Source organism: Urocampus carinirostris, chromosome 12, assembly GCF_059441175.1.
Source record: "Urocampus carinirostris isolate Australia breed hairy pipefish chromosome 12, RoL_Ucar_1.0, whole genome shotgun sequence".
Lineage (NCBI taxonomy): Eukaryota > Metazoa > Chordata > Actinopteri > Syngnathiformes > Syngnathidae > Urocampus > Urocampus carinirostris.
Window position 1 is genome coordinate 36171823 of NC_142360.1, and position 25577 is coordinate 36197399.

The 25577-nt window shown below is 40.3% G+C and overlaps 1 protein-coding gene and 1 pseudogene across 1 annotated transcript; one reads left to right on the forward strand and one right to left on the reverse strand.

Moving 5' to 3' along the window:
• Positions 1 to 3814: 3814 nt before the first annotated feature.
• LOC148355739 (unconventional myosin-Va) lies at positions 3815 to 24768 on the reverse strand. The gene is made up of 35 exons (XM_088349121.1): positions 24563 to 24768; positions 23038 to 23148; positions 22797 to 22965; positions 21728 to 21872; positions 21502 to 21658; positions 21292 to 21435; positions 19378 to 19459; positions 19136 to 19243; positions 18937 to 19049; positions 16688 to 16956; positions 16537 to 16618; positions 15423 to 15563; positions 15222 to 15353; positions 15071 to 15154; positions 14874 to 14990; positions 14142 to 14239; positions 13993 to 14079; positions 13595 to 13915; positions 13373 to 13529; positions 13073 to 13312; positions 12062 to 12278; positions 11899 to 11991; positions 11694 to 11842; positions 11432 to 11623; positions 9188 to 9282; positions 9007 to 9115; positions 8842 to 8938; positions 8647 to 8769; positions 8420 to 8571; positions 8252 to 8341; positions 6329 to 6461; positions 6005 to 6260; positions 5057 to 5231; positions 4896 to 4976; positions 3815 to 4181 (listed from the first exon to the last, which is right to left on the reverse strand). Exons 1-35 carry the CDS (start codon positions 24587 to 24589, stop codon positions 4020 to 4022), a joined length of 4908 nt encoding a protein of 1635 aa, XP_088205247.1. The 5' UTR covers positions 24590 to 24768; the 3' UTR covers positions 3815 to 4019.
• LOC148355740 (U2 spliceosomal RNA) lies at positions 17413 to 17564 on the forward strand (annotated as a pseudogene).
• Positions 24769 to 25577: the final 809 nt, after the last annotated feature.

The window sequence follows — 25577 nt, forward strand, 5'->3', positions numbered from 1 at the left end:
GACCGCAATTATATGCATTCCTGGCATAATTCCATAACTCATTTGCATAAATTTGATTGGTGAAGGATTTATGACCATCCATGAATGTTGGGAGTTACTGCAATACATTGAATCACAGTCATTCTTTTAATGCTCTTGACTGTTTTAGGACATAGTTGCACTTAAATCATAATTTTCTCGCTCTAGTCAGTTCTACAGGTGGAGTGTTATAAAACAAACTCGACAGGTGTCCCCTTGTTGACAAAAGCCGCACGGTATCTCTTTCTTCGGTGACGTTCCGGTTAGATAGGTGGACGACAGTGCGAGTCGGGTGAACAGAGAACACTGCCTGACAGCCGCAATGCCTTCAGTCAAGTACAACCGCCGTCTTTCTGCTTCTCAAGTTGTGTACGATCGTGTGTGTCGCCTGCGAGCCGAACCAACACATGCCATGACGGTGGTGCGCTTTTCGTGTCGTAAACATTCCAGGTGGAAAGTGCCAATGTGTGTCAATGTTCCCTTTAAGCTTCCAAGGGTCTGAACAATGACGCAAAGTCCAAGCTGCCTGGAACAACAGTGAGCAACATCTATCTCAAGTGTGGCAACCAAATCCTTATCCACCAAGTTACATTCTGCTAATTTTTGTTAACACAAGTTAGCTTTTCACATATTAATGAATCGGGCTCATCTAATATTGGTAAGGCTGCTCACACACGTAATAACTCAAGCTCACGTGCACACTTGCTTTCATTTACTCCATCTCGTGCTGACATAGACTTCAAAATACCACGCTTAAAACACCATGGACGGAACCCGCGTTGTTTTTGCCTGCATGCACCGTTATTTTTTCTGAAGTTACTATTGAATACATTTCGAACCCCGGTTTTTATGCTCAGGATAGCTTTTCTTGTGCGCTGTGAAGGTCCGAGCAGTGTAATTGCGCAGCTTAGAGGGAACATTGGTCATCACCGAAACGCCAAGCACAAGTCATTGAAATCATACACCCCATTCCAAAAGCACAGGGTCTTCATCCCTGATAGAACGTCCTCTAGAGATAAGTGAAACTATTTATTCGTGTAAGAGGGGGAAGAAAACACATTTATGTCGTATACAGGGTTATACGTGGACTGTGTCGGATTTGAACTCTATGCATCCGACCTCGAGTCTTTGGGTTTTCATAATGTTTACATGGTGGATGTTCCTAATCTAATATCAGCACAAGTGTTTGATTTGCTTTTTGGAAAAAAAATGTACGTAATGTCAAGGGCCAAATGTTTGCTGCAGCTTTTGAGGGGGATTATTTTGTTTTTGATTTTTTGTTCCATGTTTAAGCACGGAGTGGAGGATGAAATTCTAACACCACACACAGAAGAAAAAAACGTTTTTAGGTAAATGATGCGGCATAGAGAAAAAAATGCATTTTCAATTTTTGTAACATTTACCCCATTGACGTCCATAGTAGTCAGTGGCATTGCCTGAATCAATTACATCGAGTCAACTTATCTTCGAAAAATTGTGTCATTTGACTTTTCTAAAAAAATATATTCGTATATATAACCCAATAAATTGAAGTAGCAAAAGAAATGTCGGAAAGTCAATTTGATGGTTTCTTTTCTCAGTATAGTCACAACTAATAATAGAGAACTTGTGTTATCTAACTCATTCACTACCATTGACGTCCATAATAGTCAGTGTCATTGATTGAATCAATGCCTGTGACGTCTGCAGCAGTTAATGCTAGAAAATAAAAATAAAAAGACCTAATGAAACAAAAGTAAATTATGTCAATCACTGTTAAAAATGACAAAAAAAGACAGTGGAATTTTTAACAAGTTGTAATTTAAGGTGGTCATGGGTTTGTCATATTTCCCTCGATCACTGCCAATGACGTGCATATCAGTCAGGGGGATCGAAAGAACAAGCCATCAATGGCAGTGATTGAGTTAAAATACCCATTTTTTGCTAGGATTTTTTATGACTATTCTAAAATTACATATAACCCAATAAATTGCCTTTATTTACTTTTATTGCTACATACAGTATCTGTCTCCACTCCAATTTTAATATGTAAAACTTTAATCCCTTAAAAATAAAAACAAAAAATGCCATACGGAACTTGTAAAGTTATGGTACTGAAAAACAACACATTATTTTTCTAACATTTACCACACTGCCATTCCCAGTTCAAGACATTATGGCCATTGATGCGTTCATTGCCACCGACTTCTATGGACGTCAATGGCAGTGAGAGGGAAATTTGGCAAAACTGCATTGTTTGGGACTTCTACCTTAAAAATGATGTTAATTTTAATTTCGCTTTACATGATTTCTGTATTAGTTGTCACTATTCCAAAAATGTATAATCCAATAAGCCTTTGTGCAATCTCTTAATGACGAAATGGTCACCCGAAGGTGACTTAATTCTTAGGGCCGAGAGATTGATTCCCGGCTACTCAGTTACAGTAAATGTGGAAGTGTCCTTGAGCGAGAGGCTGAAACCCTAATGCCCCCGATAAGCGGGTAGGCGCCTTGCATGGCTGTCGCCACCTTTGGTGTGTGAGTTTGTGTGTGTAAATGGGTAAGAGTGAAGCACGTTGTAAAGCGCTTTAGTGACTTGAAAAGCATTATATACACAGCTCATTCACCTGATTATTAACCAATATGTCAAATTCAGACTACCAAATTTTTGTTTGCCATGTTACAATTTTCGGGGGAATTTAGGAGGAAAAATAAATCAATTAGCCAAATTATGAATGTTTACTTCTCAATCCACAGGGTGTAAGGACTTGTAAATGTATTTATTTTCTTCAGTGTATTTCTCACCTTGTCAAATTTTCTCTTCGTACTCAAATATGCTCACTTCATGGAAATAACATTTCTTCTGTGTGTGGCTCACGGGGTCATTTTGTCCAGATAGCTGGCTGTAATATCAGTCTCTGCGGGGCACTTCCTTCAAGACATCTTTCCCAGGCCTGCCGGAGTTCGGGGATAGAAAAGCAAAAAATAAAAACCACAAAAGCACACATGGCAAAGGATAGGCGTGCATGTTTTGCCCCATGTGCACGCACCTGTGACTTTCACTCCTGGTGCATGATGGGAACAAAAAGATTTTACTTTAAGAACAAATTCTAATGTGCCGGCACGTGTCATCATTTGACGTTGTCTCCTTTATTTTGATATCTTTTTTAAAATATTTGTGAATATGAAGAAAAATATTTATAAATGATGTGATGTGTTGCAAAGTAGTCGCATGAGACATTTTTTTAACACACAAGATGTTTATAATGTGTTTTGTTTGTTTGTTTTTTATCACGTTACCGGGACGACAGTCTTGTTGTGTTCTGCTTCCAATAAAAGATGGAGACTATCGCCTGTGTCGAATCAATTTCACTTTAAGGTTTTATTTGATAAGGTATCCATATAATTAATGTCATGAACTCAAATCAAATAACAGGTCAATTACCTGCACCGCTTATCCTCAGTAGGGTCGCAGGGGTGCTGGAGCCCATCCCAGCAATCTTCAGGGGGACAATTTGGACCGGTCAATAAACCTGACATGCATGTTTTTGGAACGTGGGAGGTAACCCACTCAACCACAGGGATAACATGCAAACTCTGCACAGGAAGGCTGGTAGCTGGATTTGAACCCATGACCTCGGAAGCATGCCGCGGACGCACTTACCACTCAGCTGCCGTGCTGCCAATAGGATGGAGGATGGGCCCTAAGAATGATTACCAATAATGCATTTAATGGCAGTCATAAATCCATAACTCATTTGCATAATTACCATGTCATGAACAATTCCATAACTCGGAAATGACGGGTCATAAATCATAACTTCACTTGGTTCCCTTTATTTAGATGTATTTAAAAAAATATTAGAATATAAATAATATAACTGATGATGATGTAAAATGTTGCAATGTAGTCACATGAGATTCTTTTTACCACACAAGATGTTCATTATGTTTTAATTTTTTTTTTATTATTACGTTACCGGGACGACAGTCTTGTTGTATATTTCGGCGTCCAATAAATGTCACACTTTTCGTAGAAAGCCGATTTTGAGGGAGTCTGGGATGGACAGGTTCTCGGCACGGACTGGGATTGGGACTTCATCTGGGAAGGTGACAGCAAAGACGCGTTTGACCTCTAGGTGTAGCTGGCGAGGGTGAGCCTCAGGGCGGTCTTTCAGGAGAGCCTGAAAGAAACCAGGAAGAACTCTTCAACAATGCTCTCAAGTGACCAGCGATGAAAACAAAATAATGCAATAGACCTCCAGGATATACCATGGATGCGTTGTGAGGTGGGGATCGCATGGTAGAATCCCTTTGTGGTGGGGGATAGAAACCTGTGGTGATAGGCGAATATCTTCCCCGGATAAAAACTATTTTATAGGATTAAGAATTATAAAGATGCATGTAAAGGAAAAATGAAATTGTATTTACATTCAATAACTAACAGAGAGCTGCTACTAAGGAGTAGCTGGGTGGATGCAGAGTGGACAGATTCAAATTAAAACTGATGGGAGCATTTCCAACACTCGTTCATATTTAGTTTTTTTTTCTTTTTTCAAATTTTTATCTCGAGTTTTTCATCATATTTTAGCTAATCCTGGGAAGGAAAAGAGTTTAAAAATGCTGTAATTTCGGGGGGTGCTTGGACCCCCAAAACGGGCTGGTTATGACTATTGTTCAGCCAATGCAGTGAAGTAAACTAACAGCAAACCAGCATTTTATATTATGTAGACCAAAATGGCATCTCAGAGGAATTGATACAGTCATTTTGAAAGTTTTGAGCCACAGGAATTTAGTGTTGATGTCATGTGGTGGAGAAAGTACTGTAAAGGGGGCCTAAAAATATTACAAATTAACAGCATAAGGTAAAAAACTGAGGTGAGAACACCATATCCTACCTGAACCTGGCGGATGAAATTGATCGAGACTCTTTCTTCCACGTCACCATGAGGCGTGTAGTTACTTAAAATCTTCACAATCTGATAAACATCATTATTTATGAATATTCGAATGAACCAAAGTCTTGGGCGATAAATCAACTTGAAAAATGTCATGTCACCTGCTGTCCACTGAGAGCGCTGCAGGCGCTGACAAGGGCGTGCGCGTCAGCCTCAGTGTTTTTGCCGACCTGCAGCAGCTGAGCTGCGTGAATTAGAGGCGACAGAGAGGCGACAGCGTCCTCTGTCTGCAGGCCACGGCTGTGCAGCCACTCTTCCAGATGACTCAGGTTCAGACTAATTGGAACGCGAGCAAAACAGTTAAAAATGCACCGTATTTTACACACTATAAGGCACAATCAGGATAAACATTCTGTCCGCTTCTTCACCAGAGCATCAATAACCACTTTACTTAAGAGCTTGTATACTATTTAGTTGACTGATTTCCATTTCTTTCACTTTATTGACAAGTAAAATCAGTAAGACAATGAGAAGCGCTTATGCCTTTTCACATGTCATAAGTACCAATGAAGGTCTAGTGATGAAGTGTTGGCACCCTCACTGCTACGATCCAGGTTTAAATCCCATTCCATGCAATGTTACAATTTGGGCCAGCGGTGATAATTGATTGATTGACGTATACTGTAAAACGTAGTGTAGTGACAAGTTTGTCCTGTTTTCAATATTGGACAAACGCAACGAAGATTTTCTTTGGAATCCATTTCCTAAATGTCACTATTTTTGTCCACTGTTGTTGATTGCTTTGACTATGACATCACTGTTGCCATCAACCAATCATACCTGAAGGACCCTCTCCCCTGTTCTCCTTGCATGTTCAAAATATAGTGATGTCGTCCTTCTTTATTTTAAGTGGCTACTAAAACTTAACATGTAGTAACGCACACCTATAAATACTGTGTGCCTTTCCAATCTCATCCACTGTGGTATATAGGGTTCCAAATCTCTGGCTAATTTGGGGATTTTTCAAGCGCCTTATAGTGCAGAAAATATGGTATTTTCTCATCAAAGATGATTTAACTAGTGATTATTTATTGTTTTTTCTAATGTACCGTATTTGTATTCCGCGGCTGCAGCAACACACGTCCTTTCTGAGCAGCAGGCTGTTGAGAGCGGAGGCGGACATGAAGTAGACCAGTTGATGAAAAGCACGTTCCATCAGTGTTTTGTGCAAAGCCTGACGGGACATGGCGGCGTGAAGGGCCCCCAGTTCCTTCAGCACCCAGGTCACAGTGGGGGCATCCACCCCCGCTTTGGGGCCAACTCTCTTTCCCTCGGGGAAGTCTTCACCCTCCAACAAAGCAGGGACTAAGGAGAGAAGGTGAGGTCAGTGATGTCTGTGTATGTGTGGGTTTGAGGTCTAGATTTTGGCTCACCAATGAAATTGTGCAGCCTTTTCTCAGTAATTGAGATGAGTTGTTGGTAGGCTTGGATGCGGAGATCGTCGAGGGTGTGGATCAGCCCGCTAGCGTCAAAGGTCAGTGGTGGGGGTTCTTCGACATTGTATGGCTGGAAAATAAAAATCAACTGTTATGAAAAGATGTTGGCATGATCCTTCACACTAGAGGTAAGGTGGGGCCCAAAAAAACCCTAACCCAGCCTGGGGGTATATTAGATCAAACCTGCCCTAACCCGACCAATTAACTTGATTTGAGGGATAGAGCCCAGAGTAAACCCAAAGCTTTACTTATGCTCCGAAATGTGCGTCAAATCAAGTGTGCAGCACCGAAATGAACACTTTGGCGCCAAAGTGCCGATTTCAGTGAAGTGGAATGAAACTGAACAAAACGGCACTAAAAAGACAACCATATTCTGCAGATTACAAGCTGTGAATAGTGAAATATTTGGCGGAAAAGCAGAAAAAAAGTTTGTTAGCTAATGGCGAGAAGCGGAATTGATGTCTGATGTAAGCCACATTATAGGTGGAAAGAGGAAGCGGCACATCTTTTACCAAAACACCAAGGATGAAAATTTTGGGGGATTTAGTGATTTGAAGTTCAACTGATAGTTTGGTAAGCATTTTCTTTATGATGGAGTTATCTGGGCCCAAGACCTCTACTTCACACTCAGTACTAGAGGTGTCCAAATACAACTTTTACCAGTTACCAGTCATGTGCTAGGTTTTGGGGATTCCAGTTTTGCTCTTCAATTAGTGTTTCAACATGCGTCGTCTTGCACTTCATAAATCAGTGTCGGGAACCTATGGTCTGTTAGCCATATATGGGTCTTTTTTGGCTCTGAGATAGAAATGAAACTCACGCATAGCTAATCCACAGCATTCCAGTTCTGATGAGCGGAGTCTAGTGCGCACTTAGCTGACATAGCGCTAATTGAGTGAATGATTCAGTCCAGTATATAAAGAGCACATTCCCCACTGCAGCTTAAGGTCAAGGTATCACACCAACAGACCCCGTTTTAGCTATATGTCGTTAAGGAATCCTGTATATGAAAGCTCATTTAACATTTTAGGTTCACTCTTGAGGCACTTTATGATGACAAGCCACAGAACAAACTGTAGAAAGCCAGCACACAGAGCAATTTTACTGGGTGAGCGAAGCTGTGCACACAGCGAACTGCCAACTGCCCAGTGTCATGCGCACCAAAGGTAAATACGTGAGTATCCTCTGCTTGCACTTCGTTTTAAAACCATTATTTATAAAACAAAATCAAGGTCAAAATGAACCTCAACTTTTTTAAATAATTGCGGGAGGGAGACAAGTGATATATTTGATGATATGGGACACAGGCTCTGGCATTCTTATTTCATAAATCCTATCAAACCATCCAACACACACAGTGAAACAAAATACGCTGACAAATTACGTTTTGTCTGGAGGTTTTGCTAAAAATTGTCTTAACATTTATGGTACCTTTGTATTCTGTTCAGTTAAAACAGGTTATTTTCTACCATATCCTGCATGCACTCACTTTAATGTTGTTTATCAAGAGCTTCTTTTAGTGGAATTTTACTCTCTAGTGTTCCAAAATATCCTGTGTTTCTTTCATTTTTTGTTCAGTTACAACTAGTTAGTGTGCCTGCATTATATTCCATATTTTCATCACCATGGCACTCTCACTCTGTGCACGTGTGGGAATGTTTCTTGCGTTCTTACTTTTGTCTTTTGTCCAGTTAGAATGAGCCGTCATTCCAACATATTCCGCCTTTTCCTTCTTCATGTTTTGTTAATTTAGCTTGAGTGAGAGTTTCAACATTATGTAGTAGAAATGCATTGTTGAGATTGTGTTGGAGTAGCTTTTCTGTCCAAATTCTTTAGATCGTTCTGTTCGTGGCTTGTTACCTGTTTTCTATTGTGCCGAGCCAGCAGGTCGCGAAACAGGGTGATGTTTTTTAGCCACAAGGCCGTCATGTCCAAGTCGCTGTTGTGCTTCTGTAGACAAAAAGAAAAAAAACATAAAACATGCCGTCAAAACCTTGGAAAAAGGAGCTTTCTTATTTGGAAGTTTACCCTCAAGGCAGTCTTAAAGGCACCAACAGCAGAGCGGCACAGCGCCGAAGCGCCGGCTTGATCACCCCTGCCGTCAGCCTCACGCAGGCAAAGAAAGACCATGTTCGCCGCCAGCCCGGGTGCCAGCGACGCGCCCACATCAGCACGTACGTCTGGGATTCAAACGTAGTCGGATAAAGAAAATCAACAAATCGTTTTCCAGTCAGAAGACAAAAAAAGATTGCCACCGATGATGAGATTCTTCATGAGCTTGCTCTCATCTCGTCTCCTGCATTCCAGCAAACCGGACGTCACTGGCGTTTTCTGCTGGGGGGTAGGCGAGCGCTCGTTGGGAAACACGGATGGTAAAACTAAACAGAAAAAGAAACCCAGGTGTGATTTTTACAGATAGTAATGCTGTAATCGTAATAATCATTTCTCACCTTGAGTGAGGAGTCGGCGAAGCGGGACAGTGTTACGAAGTTCTTTCAGTTCCCTCTTCAGCATCGCGCACTCCTGCTCCCGGGCCTCTAGTAACTCCTGAAAGGTTTGGTGAAGGAGCATGTGGATGAGGATTCCACGGGCAAAATATCCGCCGATTTATCTACCTGTTGATACGAAGAGGAACCCGAGCTGACTCGAAGAAGCTGACCCCTCAACCTTTCCACCTCTTCCTCAAACTGACTTCGCTGACTCAGCAACTGGTTCTCCAAAAACCTCCCAAAGACAAACAATCAGGCTTTTCACTTTTATTCCACACAATTAGAAGCGGAATAGGTAAAGACAGACTTGTTGGCCACGCGTACAGTGTCGTAGGCTTGGGCTAGATCTTCCTTTTTCATGGCAATCTCTTTCCGCAAGCCCATTTTGTCCATCAGTTGCTCCTGGCAAGCACAAAACGTAAGCCCCGGGTTACAGCAGCTCGTCCCCCATGATGTTTTTACATTACAATATGGAATACCATGATTTTCCAGTCCCTTGTTTTAGCATTTTTCCCACCATGGGACAAATTTTTTTTTCCCAAAAACGTACAAACTTCTATTTTTGCAGTGTTCATGCAAAAATTTCTTTGTTCAATTCAGAATGACATGTAACAAATTTTAATTTGTTTGGCTATGGGTCCCAAGACTTGCAGTGATGCTAAAAGGAGATACAAGAAGATAACCATGTAAACAAAGCTTGAGGTAAAATCATTATGAAGGCAAAAGCATTGTTACCTGCATCAAGGAATATGTCTGAAACCTGGTAAAGTTTGGAATGATTATTAAGAACAGGTTTGCCCCAGAATTGTTCCATTCAAATTAAAGACTTTAAGACCCTTTCAAGACCACATCCGATCGAATTTAAGACCAATCCTGCACCTATTCTGGCATACAGATGCAGGAGGCGGGCGCCAAGCAGTGACAAGCCCGACTAAGTGCCAGGCGGGTGCGACGGCAGGGACTTTAGAGCCATACGATGAAGGAGAGAGAAAGGTATTTCGTACCCGGCTGCTGAGGTTAGGTTTGCAAGGGCAGGCAGACCGCAGAGGCACAGAGGGGGCACTGGCCCCCGGCCTGGCTGCAGGGTGGGTCTGAGGCGGTTGTAAGCAAGAATGCGCAAAGATTGGGGAACGGGACCACGCTCTCACCCGCCACAGACAAAGAATCGACAGCAGCATCGAACAAGTCGCCGAAGACCTAGACTTTAGTCTTCACCCGGGAGACACGCAATCCCAGCGGCTTCGTTCCCTCACTCAGGATCAGGAGTGCCCCGACCAAGGCTGCCTGGGTTTCCGCAAAGATCACTGCGTCATCAGCAAAGCCCAGATCTGTGATCAGTTCCTCAACAAACGACACTCCACAGTCCCTCAGCCCCACCACCGCCCCCATATTTCGGTCCATGCAAGCGCTGAAGAGGGACGGGGCTAGCACGCAGCCCTGTCTCGCCCCGGAATCAACCAGGAAGGAACAGGAAAGCGTACCCTCAACCCTCACAGCACTCTGTACCCGAATACAGGGGGGAGTTGAGTCGGGGGAGCCGCAGCAGGATCCCGCGGAGCTGTAAGAACCTCCACAGAGAGTCCCCACTAACAGTCAAACGCCTTCTTGAAGTCGATGTAAGCTGCTGAGAGACCCACATCGAATTCACCCAAGCGTTCGGTGAAGACGCGAAGCGCCAGGATTCGGTCCACCGTCAACCGTTTCGGAGTGAAACTGTGACGGAGGACCATACCAAACTGCTGCCGTGACCCTGCCTTGCCAGACAACGGCGGCGCAATTGTTGCTGCAAAATGTTTAAGCGTCAGCTGGGCGACCCCAACCACTCAATCCCTGGAAAATTCAGAACCAAGTTCTACTTTAGATCACTCAACCACAACGGGTAAAGCCTACACTTTCCCATACAATTTTTCCTTTACGTTTAAATTTATTTGTGTTATTCAATATTTGATAGGCAGCACGGCGGCGCAGTGGTTAGCGCATTTTCATGTCTTGGGAACCTCCTGCGTGGGTTCAAATCCAGCTCCAGACTTCCTGTGCGGAGTTTGTATGTTCTCCCCGTGCTTGCGTGGGTTTCTTCCGGGCACTCCGGTTTCCTCCCACATTCCAAAAACATGCATTTCAGGTGAATTGGCAGGTCCAAATTGTCCCTAGGTGTGAATGAGCGAGTGAGTTGTCTGTCCCCATGTGCCCTGCGATTGGCTGGCAACCAGTTCAGGGTGTCCCCTGCCCGATGATTGCTGGGATGGGCTCCAGCACCCCCGCGACCCTACTGAGGATAAGCAGTGTAGCTGATGAGATGAAATGAGATGAATATTTGATATATATATATCACATAAAATATGAATTACTTTATACCATTTTGTTTCTAATGTTTAATATGTATATACAGTTTTAATGTTTTTACTTTCAGTACGGAACACATGAAATTATTACCCTATAATTCAATACCCCTGCGTATGACAATTTCACCTTGCTATCACCACTTCAGAATAAATTAATGTTATTTCCCACATTGAACATAACAATTTCAGCCAAAAACGAGAAAACAAACCATCGTCATTTCCAAATTCCATTCCGAGAGCCCGCCTTCCACAGGAGACGTTACACTGATCCGCCGCACCTCCTCCGGAGACGGGAAGGTGGACGGGAAGGGGGAGAGTGAGAGCGGCGTGAGGGATCCAGGTGACGGGGATGGCGGTTCGGAGCTTAGGGCCGAGTCAGATCTCCGGAGACCTCTGGTAGCCTGCGTGGGAGATTATAAGCTTGCTCGCTGGCTGCTTGGTTGAAACAACCGAATCATGTTGGTTGCTTACCTCGGTAAACTGACTCATCTCCTTCAGGTTGTCGTATCGTTGCTCCAGTCTGCTAAACTCACGCAGAAGACCCTGGTGCTTCCTCCTTTCCTCATCAAGCTCCTCCCTCAGGCTCGCTGTGGCCTGAGACACTGCCTGCTGCACAAGAGCTGATAGGAGAGCACTGTTACAAAAAGAATGAAGGAGCCAAAGTGACACCTTATACCTTCTTGTTCTCGTTCCTGCTGAAGCAGACATGCAGAGAGCCGTTCCGTTTCTCCTCTGAGGGACATTTTTTCCTTTTGAAGCGTATCCACATCATTCAAAGTCACGGAAAGTTCAAAGCCGTACTCTGACAAAACCCAAATGACGTTTCTATCTTTCTATTACTTGTGTCAGCTGAAGCAGCTCCTGGATTGTCTTCTCCTCAGCTTGCTTCCTTTGCTGCTCCTCCTCTTGGCTGGTGACAGAAGGAGAAGGAGGAAGCACCTCATGCATCAGACAAGCTTCTAGTTTTTCTATTTTGGCCCTTAGAGTAGCCAGCTCAGCTGCAGCGGTTTCTCGCTCGGCACGCATGCGCTCTCGAAGGGCAGCACTCTCTCTGGCCTGGATGTCATTTTTGTCAAGACAAAAACATATAATTTTGTTAATACACGTAGAATTACTTAAAACCTGACCCCTTATCAGATTTGACCCATCTTACCATTCAACGCTCACCCTCTGAACTTCTAGCTAGCATGTTCAAAAGCAATAGGGTTGAAAATACCTTGATCCCACCCCACCCATCAAAACAGGTCATTTTAAATCAAAAATTAAAAAATTCTTAAACTTCTACAATTTGTCTAGTGTGTTGAAAACAACCCAAAATCCAGTTTTGTTTCCATTTGAAACCTTTAAAATGTTGTGTGAAAAAAATGATTATTACAAAAGAATTCCATTCCCCAAAATATGGGCCTATTTAAAACAACCAAAAATTATACATATTACTTTGCAAAACACAAACAAAAAATGTGTGACTTGAAAAATAATTCATTCTTATAGTTTTAAATAGCCCCAGATTTGTTTGCATTAAAAAAAGGGCAAAGATAAACAACCTTTATAATTTAAAAGTGGGACATTATTAACTCCTAAAAATTATGTCTGTTAATAAAAAAATAATTAAAATGGAATTACATTTTACCCCCCCAAAAAATTAATCAGACTTTTTATTAAAACAACCCATGAAAAAAGGTATTTTGGTGTACAAAACAGATAGTTGGATCAAATGTGTCCAAGTAGTGGATCTGTCCATTTCTGACCCAATTTTGGGTGATTTTTGACCCAAATTTTTGAAATTCCGTGTGCTTTTGCAATTCCAAGAGGAGTTGAGCCGTTTCATAAATATTTCATAAATAACTCACCTCCTGGTCTGCTTTCATCTGCAGCTGCATCAGTTTGACCTCCATTCCTTTGTTGAGCTCTCTGTATCTCTCCACTGAGCGGGCTTCAGTCTTGAGCTTCAGCAGTTCCCTCCTGGCCGCCTTGCGACGAACACAGCACTGCACAAACACTGCCGCCGCCCGTAACTTCATGAAGGTTCTTCTCGCCAACCAACCTCGCACCCGGGCTTGAAGCAAAATAGCGGCTCGCTCTGCCACAAGCTGAGAAACACTTGAAGGTCTATTACACGATCTTTTGTCACGAGATTACAAAAGACTCACCAGTCGGTATTGACGACGGGTCAGCGTGCCTCTGACGAGGGCCTGGATGGTGATGGCAGCTTGGCGTACCAGAAGGAACATCTGCCTGTCCACCAGCATGCGATAAGTCTTCTGGATGACCAGAGCGGCCTTGGTGTGCCGCAGGGTCTGAGCCAAACTACAAAGAAATCAAAATATAATCATCTGTCATTAGGTTTAAAATGTCAATCTACAAGCAATCACCGCCTTGCGAGAGTTCCTTGCCAGTATCTTTGCAGAATGACAACAGCTTTAAGAGTCCTGGAATAGTGGATCCGGGCCAGCCAGCCTCTCACGCCGCTCTGAAGAATCACAGCGGCCGTTTTCAGCTTTTCCGCTCTCAGCCGTTCCAGAAGAGCAACCTGCCCGGACCGGAAAAAGATTTTGGTCTTTCCAAAGACGTACTGCTCCGGGTCCGGGATGAGCCGAGGCAAGGCCTGCTGGCATGCTACCCTGGCCTCCTTCCAAGACTGGAAACCTCTCAGCAGAACACGATACCTAAGGACGAACTCCTCGTACGTCCATCTGGTTAAATTGGGTAGAATTTGAGCAATTGGTGAAATCAGAGCTAAGACAAAATTTAACAGCAAAAGGGCTTTTACCTGGAGGGAAAACCAGCAGCACTGATTCGGATGGTCTCCAGCACGCCACATGCTCTTAACTGCTGCACTGTTCGCTTGGGGTCGAACCTGACGAGTGAAAAGTTGTCGGTTTGGAGGCGAGTCGAATGGCTTTTGAAGGAAGCACTCACATGAATGGCGCCTTGAGGTCATTTGGCTTGATGCAACGTACATAGTGAGGTGTGGTGCTGTTCAGCGTGTCCATCAACATCTGTAGAGACTGACGAAACTAGACGAAAAACAAATGTATGATGTTTTAATTTTAGTTTGATATGTATTATTTTCTATTTTGAGTTCTATTTTAATATATTTTTATTTGCTTTATTTTAAGTTTCTTATTTTTATTTTCTTGTTTCCATATTTTATTTTTCATTTAAATGTTCTATTTTGATTTATATTTTCCTTTTTTGTGATATTTACATTTCTTTTTGTTTTTATGATTTATTTAATTTTACTGTCCATTTTGTAATGTTCTATTTTTAATTCTCTTTAATTATATTTTCTATTTTTGAATATTAATTACTTATCTTAGTTTCTATTTTGAATTAAAAAATGTCAATTTTTTTCCAATTGATTATTTCGATATTTATTCTTATGTTGTCGTTTCCGTTTTTTATTTACCCTTTTTAATATTTATTTTAATTTTCAATTGCGTTTAAATATTTTATATTTCAGTTTTTTTTCTACACTTTTTTTCTTTCTTTTTTCTTCTTCATTCTGAATTTCCGTATTAAATTTTAATTTTATATTTGTTACGTAATCGTTTTTTTTCACTTTTTGTTTTTTCCCCCTCATTCTTAATATTTATTTAATTTGATTTTCATCACATTTATTAATAAGGGAGTTGTGACATGACAGTTCACCTGAAATCCCACAGTCAACTTGTGTTCTCTGTGGGCTTTCCTTCCTGAGCGGACACTTCCATTAGCCAAGCTAGATGCTTTTGTTGGTTGTTGAAACAAGTCTGCTACCAGCTCTGACTGACACAAACACACTAAATTAAACGTACCGTTCTTTCCTCGAACCTCGGGGAGGTTTGAGAGCACAACAGCACATCTACCTGACTCGCTTTCAAAACGTTGACCAGCTCTTCAAAGACGGTGTCTCGATTCTTGTCGAGAAAACCGCTGCATTCATACTGCACCTGCAGAAAGCAAACCATCTGAACCGACTATCAAAGAGCACAAAAACGAAGAATTCCTTTTACGAACTGTGTCGGCAAAGTGCAGGATGACAAAGGCGCTGTTGGACATGCGAGGTTTGCGGAAGTGAGGGTGTCCCGCTTTGCCTGAGTGCTGCTCGTACAGCTTGAGGACCCAACTATCATCGGAACCTTTCGGCATCTGCTCCAACCAGATAAGAGACACTACAAGTTATAATCATTCAAAACAGCCATCCTGTCCACCACTGACCCTGCACTCCTCGTCAAGCAGGTCCAAGAGACCGAGTTGTCCCTCGATGAGATGGATGCACTGCTGATTGTCGCTGAAGTGGATCCGGCTCCATGTCAGCTCTTCACGTTCGTACTCTTCCTGCTCTAGGTGGAAAACGTGCTGTGCACAGTATTTTGAGTTTTATCTCTGTCTCAAATGAAAAGCATAAGTGATGATGGTGTTTTGCATGGCCTTATACAAAATACTCAGATTTCTGCATTGAAATTTGAAAAAAAAAAAAAAAATTATATATATATATATATATATATATTATACCACACATTTGCTATTACAGCAGGAAATTCTGCTGCTGCCTATTAGCAGAAACGAATGGCTGTTTTTTTTTACCATGTATCTTTTTACTTTTTTTAATTCTCTGGTTAAAGAAATGATTTACTAAATAAAATGTTGTTCAAATAGTAGAAGATTATGCCTCTTTTTCTTTACTATATTTTTGACCAATTTTGTATAAAGAGAAAAAGATTTGGGGTATTTTCAATTTTACAATATATTTGTTTTCTCAAGTTAGAAAATATGATTCTCTATTTGCCATATTAAATATATTTGCTAGCTTTAACCATTATTTTTTCATTTTACTCCAACTTAAAAGTATGGCAATTTTACCAAGCAAAATATATATAAAATCATAGAAGCCCAATTATCCTGCTTAAAGTATTATTTTGCTATACTCATTAAAAATTATTCTCAAATTAGAAAAAAAATATATTTATCATCTACTATAACAGAAAATGTTATCATTTTATTTAAAATTTTTTTATTTAACAAAAAATGTGAAATAAAACAAAATATAAGAAACTTTTTAGTTTCAGTACAGAAATAATTGAAAATACAATTTTCCAATAGGATTTTTTTGAGTGTACTAGATTAAAAAAACTTTGCTGCAAAAGAAATCTCATTTTATTCTTGAATAGATTTTTGAAGCAGAATTCGTTTTCTTGAAATAAATGTATTCCGAGCAAACACTTGATACAATTTTACTAAGAGAAATCTATTTTTATCAGTCTATGCCAAATCGGCAACATTTTTTTGAAAGTATCTTTTTACTTGATTAACGAAGCTTTGACTCACTTACCCTGTTGAACTGTTGCTGCAGTTTTTCATTGGCGTAGTTGATGCAGAACTGCTCAAAACTGTTCCGGTCAAAGGTCTCAAAGCTGCACATAAAAAAAACAAGTTGTTGAGTACGTTTGTTCCAAAATACATAACGCAACAATGCAACTCACCCGTAAATGTCCAGTACCCCTATGAAAGTTTTGGCACGTCCTGCTTGGCTGCGCAGGGCTGAGTTGAGTCTGTGCACGGTCCACTTGAACATCTGCTCGTAAATATGCTTGGCCAGGGCGTCTCGAGCTACGATGGCCTGCTGGCCCGTCATGGGCTTGACAAGTGCTTCTCCTGCCAGCACCAACTTGCGATGGCACAACCAATGGGCTATGTGGGGGGCCTCCACACCCAGAAGCTTGGAAAAGACCGCCAAGGAATTGTCATCTACCTGGAAGAGAGATATCCTGATTCATGTGCTCAAATGTTGGCACATTTCATTGCTTTTGTTCAGTGAAGTTTGGTAGAAGCTTTCTCGTTGACTTTATGTGTCAGAAATGGTGGTAATGGGCTGCAACTAGCGATTATTTTCATATTCGATTAATCAATCAATTATTATTTCTATTACTCGGATTTCTTAGTCATTTTTAATTTCCTCCCCTTTATTCAAATATTGAAGTTTCGGGCTGAGAGAAAAAAGTGCATAGAACAACAGAATATTCTATAATATGAAACAATTTAAAAAAAATGTTTGTTAATTAACTTGACAATATGTAAAAATACATACAAATATATGCTATGCACCTGCAAATATGCAAGAGATTTTTTTCCTCCAACCTTTTCCAAAGGTCATATTATTTGGACTTATCATACAAAACAAAAAACAAAGAGCGATACATTTGATGTTATGTGTAGCCATTTGTGGTTCTAGTATTGTGTACTATCTATTTAGTTACACCATCTTTGATTTTTGCATTTCGGAGATGGAATATGAGCTTGCTCTGTCCACTCCACGCATCGGCCCGGTATTGCAGTACCTCCGGGAACGGTGCATTCGCAATGATCGCAGCATGGCTTTAGGACTAGGACCTTAGCTTGGCCTTTTGGCTGAGAGTAAGTGTCCCGGCTCCTAGGCTTTGTAGCGTATTATGAACTGACCGATAACGGATAATGGATAATGAATAACGAAGATAGATCAATAACCCTTAAAAACCCCAAAACCCCCCCACACAAAAAATATATATCAAAAATTCAAACCACTTTTCAAAAAACGTTTTGGGGGGGTTAAATATTTGTATATGATAAAACATTCCTGATATGAAAATGATATACAATATGCTTAGGAATCTGCCCCTTAAGTAGAGTTAAACATGTCATTATTAATATTATTCTTTTTACTTTATTTTATTTACCCAATTTTCAGATTTAATGTACTTCTGTAGCACTTTGTTCCCTTGAAAGTCTTAACTTTGTTTGCTGATGAAACAGTAAAACATAACAAAATTGAAACTTTCATGCCGATTTTGTTTGTAATGATGCAATGTTAAATAAAGATTAAAAAAAAAGGTAAGATAACTAATAATAAAAAAGGTCGTGGCGTCCTCTGCCACACCAAAGTAGTACCACAACTCAGCGTAACACTGGATTTGTGTGCACTCTTATTTGCAGTGATTTAACATACTTAGTGACTCATAGATCACGTGATAAAACAATCTGATGATCTATTTAGTTGCCAACACTTTTAATGATCGATTTTATCAAATAGCTGTTGCAGCCGTAGTATAAACTAGGGGTGGGCGGAAACTACGTCAAACATCAGGCTTTTAATCCAGCCTGCCGAATGGAAATATTATAAAATTTATATAAATTTGATTTTTTTTTTAAATACTACTACGTAATAAAAATTTGTTTACTTGTCGCCACTCAAAAATGTAGTTTTCATTAAACATGAATATGCAATGCACTCAACGTCAACATTCAAATAGTCAGCAAACAGCTAAAGTTTTCTGTTTTTGCCATTTTTAGTCATGTATTTTTATTTATATATCTTCAAATTTCACTCAAAAAAACATTAGTGTTTGCTAATTTATATTGTCAAATTTCAGCTTATAATGGGGCATAGTATTTTAGCAAATTGATGAAATTGTCTAGACAACTAAAAATGAAATAAAACATGTACATGCAGAAGTCTACATCTTTAATCATAAATTCATATTGTCGCATCTATTCTAAAAAGATGTAATTTTTGACATTTTATTTGCCCAAATGTTAACCATGAAAAAAGGTAATCATAAAAAATGCTCAAAAATGGATTCATGTTTTAAAAGAACAGTGATGAACAATTGGACACAACTCCCTTATTTTTTTCTCCTCATGTATTGCTGAAGTATTAGATTCGAGACTGTATCGGCAGATACAATAAAAAACTCACATCAATGTAAGATCGGTCAGAATTTCGTCCACTGCCTGAAATATTCACATTTCCCAAGTGGAGAACAGCAGCAATTATTCGGAAGAGCTCCATCTGCTGAGCAGGAAGTACACCTGCAGGTTCAATAGAAAGAAAGAAAAATCCACTTATTAACTTTTGTATGTGTTCCTGGGAATGGGTCAATAAAAAGAAATCCCACCTAGGACTGTGAAAGCATTGCGAGTACGTTCCATTTCCAACACGTCGTCAGTGCCAGCAATAGTCGCTTCTCTTCCCTGGTTCGTGTAGTAGAAAAACTCAGGGCCAGCTGGATAAAACGTTTTTTTTTTGTTTTTTTTTAAATCGACAGAATGCTACATTCATACATGTGGTTTGATTTCTTTGTAAGTCAAGGTTCCAAAGGATTGCATGTTTAATATTACAAGGCTGCTCGTGTCTCACCCAGTTTGAACGATCGCATTTCAGGAAGGTCTCTGGAGGCACATAGCTGGTAGAAAATGTGGTAGTTCCTCTCTGCTGTTGCCTAAGGCACACAAAACAACATATAAATTAATCTATCCCTCATCAGTCCTCGGGAGCAGGATTTTATCGGTTATCGGTGTATGTATATGGGCGGCAGTAGCTCAGGAGGTAGAGCGATCGTTTTAGGATTAAGGGATCCCAGTTCGAATCCCGGCTTGTCCGTGTTACATGCCGAAGTGTCCTTGGGTAAGACACTGAACCCCTAATACCCCCAATAAGCAGGTTAGCGCCTTACATGGCTGCAAGGTCGCTATGGGGAAATGTGGAGCACATTGTAAAGCGCTTTGGGAAGTCATTGACTTGAAAAGCGCTATATAAATGCAGATCATTTCACATTCATTTCATGTAGGAAAAATCAGTTATCGCCAATGCTTCCATGGGTCTGAGAAATCACACCAAGTCTGTGAGCGTCGCTAAGAACCACATCAATCCCAAGTGTGGCAACCAAATCATTACCCAACATGTTCAAAAACCTGTGATTCGATCCCTGATTTTTATGCCCAGGATAGCTTCTCTTGTGTGCTTAAAGTCTGGGGAGTGCCCAATTATGCATCCGCGCAGCTTAGAGGGAACACTGGTTATCATGCATACTTAAGTTTTTTGTTTTGTTTTAGGGTGCTGCCTCAATTTCGATTACCGTAAATTACGGACTATAAGCCGCTACTTTTTTCCCCTAACTTTCAACCCTGCGGCTTATTCCGTGATGCGGTCAATTTATGTAATTTTTCTAACGGCCGCCAGCGGCGCTCGAGTACAAAAGGTAAGATTTAGACCGGTGGAATATATGCGCCGAGGAAGACTGCAACTTCTTGGCTTGTGCATAAATTAAAATAGCGTAAACATACCCTCATCATGCAAAATGCAAAAATAAAGGCAAATGACGCAGCTTTCAAGCTAAAAGCAACCGAGCAGTCCGATAAAGAAGGAAACAGAGCACAGAATCAGGAGTGGATGAGAGTTCTAGCGACAGTGACAGCGTGAGTGAGGCTGCGGGAGCGTGGGACGACGTCTATATGACAAAGTTTCTTTCAGACACTGAGGAAGACGACTTTGATGGCTTCAGTTCTAAGGAGGAAGATGAGGACGGTTTACAGAGATTTTTACAAGTACGGTACATTTTTTTACCAGATCCGTTTACTGTGTTGCGAGCGTGTTGCTACCATTAACTGCCCTGTCACAGGCACCGTTTGGGATGAAAGTTATATTAGTATTATTAAACCTTTGAAAACTCTCTCGGTGTACCGTCTTTCTTTGTAAATATGTGTAACCCATGTATAATATGTATTTGCAACTGTATATGTTTGTAATGTATTTATTTGTATTTATTTTAGACACTTACTCTGATATGTTTTGCACGGGCAAATGAAAAAGGAGGGGCGGAACAAACGGGGGGTGACGGGAAGTGGGGACCGGTAAAGACCTGTTTGTGGACGCGGCGGACAATAGTGGATATATATTTTTCCCATCCTGACCTTTGGAAATACACACTATATTCCTTGGATTACTTTCAACGGGACCCGGACTCTGCAGGTCTGCATCAAACCTTAAGTCCCGGTATCATTTTCCGTTCATTTTGCCGGCTGTGATTTTTGGACTGTGTACTTTAATGAAGGACATTTAGTTTCAATCGCGGGATTTAAAGTCGGGTTTGGGTTAATTTTGTGCCCACATGCGGCTTATTTACAGGTACGGCTTGTGTAGGTACAAAATCGGTTTTCCTCTTAAAATGTGGTGTGTGCGGCTTATAATCAGGTGCGCTCTATAGTCCGGAATTTACGGTAATATAAATACCCCACTTCTAACTTCTAGAACATGGCCATAGGAAAGATGTACCTGAAAGACCACCCTGGACTTCTCCAGCAGGTACGTGCTCATGTTAGCCCCGATGATGTCACCTCTCTTGCCAAATCCAATCTGGACGTATTTCCCAAACCGACTGCTGTTGTCGTTCCTTGTCGTTTTGGCGTTTCCGATGGCCTGCACAATGTTTTCATATTCAAAGTCATATCAGTGATAGAAATGTGTCTTAATCCCGCACCTCACCTCCAAAATGGGATTCGAAGCCAACACTTTATCCTCCACGCTGGTCTGCTGAGCAGCTCCTCCCACCACCGCAAAGTACCTCATGGTGAATTTTGCCGAGACAGTCTTGCCCGAACCGGACTCTCCGCTGATGATGATTGACTGATTGTTCACATCCCTGTAAAAGGAAAAACACATTGCATGTACTCCAAAGAGAATTGAGGAGCGGGCTGAAGTAAAAGCGGACCTGATCATGGTGCGATAAGCGTTCTCAGCCACAGAGAAGATGTGAGGCTCCAGGTCAGACATGTCCTGTCCGCTGTAAGCGTCGATCACCTCCTCGCCATAAATGGGGAGTTCATCATAGGGATTGACAGCCACTAGCACAATACCTAAGAAATAATAGTTGAGTTTTTTCCGACCCTTTCTAAACCCAACTTAAAAAAAATGTTTCAATGACTTCCTGCACCTGAACAGTGTGCAGTAGAACCCCAGGATATGACCATTATCTGTTTGTTCTGAAGAGGGGATCGAAAGGTGAAATTGCCATACAGCGAGGGATAAAAACCAATGGTAATTAGCTTATGTGTTTCGAACCAATAGTACGCCAAATAAACACATTATCAAAATAGTAGACATCAAGTCTGAACTATGTGTAATATTGCTTGTAAATGACAAAGGAAAAATGTATTAGTATCTACCTCTGGTTTGACGTGACTTGAGCTGGTCTAGCGAGGTAGTGGGTGGATGCAGGGGGGGATGTGAGACGGCAACAACGGATTAAATAATGAAACCGATATTAAAACTTGTGAAGATTGTCATGCTCCTACAGGATTTCCTTGCTTTAATTGCCTCATATTAAAAAATAGCCCTGAATTGGTTACGACCATGCAACTTGCGAGGGTAGCAAAATGTGTGTCTTCTTTATATTTCGTGATAATCACAAGCTTCATTCCATGGTTGTCATATTTTTGCATCTACCTTTAGCATTCCTGCAAGCCTTGGCACCAATTGGTAGCAAATACAGATTATATCACCAACTCGCAAGGTTCTTACAAAGCATAGAAGATTCTCAACTGAATGAAGTGAAAGGCATTGTGGGAGGTAGTTCAGCCAATAGAACATCAGCATTTTCTGATGTTGTGATGCAAACCAATGGCAGAAGCATTCTATCTGACATTGATAACAGACAAATGCTAATGTAACTCATCTTTTGCACGAACACTGCAAAGTTTGGGTCAAATTAAGTCAAGTAATGGATCAGATCATGTTAAACCCAAATTATTATCCTTATATCTGACCCAAATAAACCTTACCGCAATAAGTATAAATGCTACTGTAGTCCAGGAAGCGAACACGAAGGTTGTGCAGGATTGCAGCTTCGTGAAGGAAGCTGAGTGCCGTTAGGTCACTTTCGCCCTCGGAGATTTCTGGGTTGGCCAGAGGAGGAAGCTCAGATGGCGACGCCACCGGGTAAAGTCTTTCCTGGCAGCGAAAATCTTTTTTTTTTCTAGGTTTCGATAGAGGTCATCGTTAAAAATATATCATCCCTACTACCTTCCCTCCTGAAAACTGCAGCAGCACATTCTGATCACTAGTTGCGTAGTCCTGAACAAGTCTGGCCGACACCCACACTGCATCCGGGTCAGGAGTCCAAACAACGGCTCCCTGAGGAAAGACCAAGATGTCAGCCAAATTTCTTAAACACTGAGTCATATCTAGTTTGATTGCATTTAAATTGCCTTTTGGTCTCACTTTGGTGAGAGATTTGACAGCCATCAGCAGAAAAGGCTCTTAAATGTTAAAAATTAACACCAACACTTAAAGGCATGTTTGGATTACCCATAAGTTAAGTGGGAGGTATGAATGCAACACTTGAGACTTCTATATTTTCTTCTCTGTAGTTTCATGTGGGAATTTACAGATTTAAAACTGTAGTTAAAAAAAAGACCAACTATAATTACATAAATTCGCTTTAAAGTACACATCACCCCTCACTTCTTAGCACTTGCACATACTTATAAAAAAAAATAATTTCAACTTAATGTGTTAAATAAAATAAACCCATCCAATGTTTTTTGGTCTGCAAGGACTTCTGTACTCACAACAGTTAAGCTAGCAACTTCAAGCTAACCACCCCAATATTTAAACACAAATATACAGATATTGACTACAAACATTAACAAAAACTTAAATCTCAAAATTAAATGTTACGTGTAAAAAACGTACAAAATTAGTTTAAATGTAGTGACTCCTCAGCTGTCCAAAAGAATTAGAAACGGAGCTAGCTCGTTTGTGCTAGCTTAGCTAGCGCAATGTATTCTGGGAGTAGAGTAACGGCACGTTACTTACCAAATAGTTTTAAGTTTGAAAATGACAATAAGATAATTATAATAATTTACTTATTTAATTTTAACACTAAGGTACAAAAGAAGTTTAAATGTAGTGACTGCTCAGCAGTCCAAAAGAATCAGAAATAGAGCTAGCTCGTTTGTGCTGCGCAAAGTATTCTGGGAGTCGAGTAATGGCACGTTACTTACAAAATAGTTTAAGTTTGAAAATGACAATAAGATCAGAATAATTTACTCATTTAATTTTAACACTAAGGTACAAAAGAAGAAAAGGGCAATGTATAAATATATATATATATATATATATATATGATATACTGTATATGTAAAAGCCTATAGCCTACCTGATAACGAAAAGCATTCTGGGAGTAAGGATATCGGCACGTTATTTAGGAAACAGTGAAAATGTCCTGCTTTCAAGTTTAACGTTTAAAAATAACGATTACATTATTATTATTATTATTATAATACATAAATATTGCAACAACTTAATTTGAACGCTAAAAGAAACAAAACTGTATTTAAGGTAAATATATACTGTATATTTTTATTTTTAGGGGGTGATGGTAGAGTTTCTCATGTACGACAACTACACTAAGTATATATATATGAGTTTGAACAAATTTTATTGACACTTTTAACAGCAATTAAACATATTTATATTGCATCAAACATATTCTAGAATTTACTAATTACATCGAAATGAAACGCAAACGAATTCTCAATCCTACCTTGGTGTACAGCTGCAGCGTCGTCATCTTCAACTAAGTTTTCAAACGCATCCGCTCGACGAGAAAACGAAGCTTGCACTACATAAAAATGTTTTAGTGCGAGTGTTTGCACTTTGTACACATTAAAATGCAAAAAAAAACAAAAACACGAGGCGCAATGAAGGCGACTGTCAGGTGAGTCTGCAGGTGATTGGTGTCTTGTGACGTCACTAGTGAACAGGTGACCAAACTAAGTCGTTATCATCGTTTACTTTTTTACGATGTGTTGTTGTTAAAAAAATTATACTACTGTAATTGAATGAAAAAAATAAGGTTTGTCCTATTAAATCTATTTCAATTAACATTTACTGCTTCATGGGCATCAAAATTATGATTAAAAACGTTCAATCCTCAACCATTACCAGGGTTGGGTAGGGTTACTTTAACTTGATTACTTTCAATTACTTTTGAATTACTCCAATATCAAATATGCTAATAAAAGACAAAATAAACTAAATATGAATAAAATTATGACTCACAACACGTGGTAAGCTTTCTTTCCTGGCTTTGATCTCTTTGATCTCCGGAAAAACCAACATAAAATGCGACAGAAACAAAATGAAAATAAATCCAAACAGCTTGCCAACATCATTTTTGCCGTTCTATGTATTCCGTTACTCCCCAAACCTGCACAAAATTTAGTCATTTTATTCATATTTAGTTTCTTTTGTCTTTTATTAGCATATTTAGTATTGGAGTAATCCAAAAGTAATTGAAAGTAATCCAGTTAAAGTAACCCTACCCAACCCTGACCATTACACCAGAAAACCTAATTAGGAAGTACTGACACATATGATCGCATTTGTGACCACATTTTCGTTATTAGGTGTGCTGGTAAATTCATCCAATAGCACGCCGCAAGTGTACATTTAAATGTTATGCTGCAACAATCATTTATTTTCAGTATGTCTTGGGACACGTTTGACTAATTTACTCACATATGCGACCACATTTACTTTATTTAGTGTACTGATAA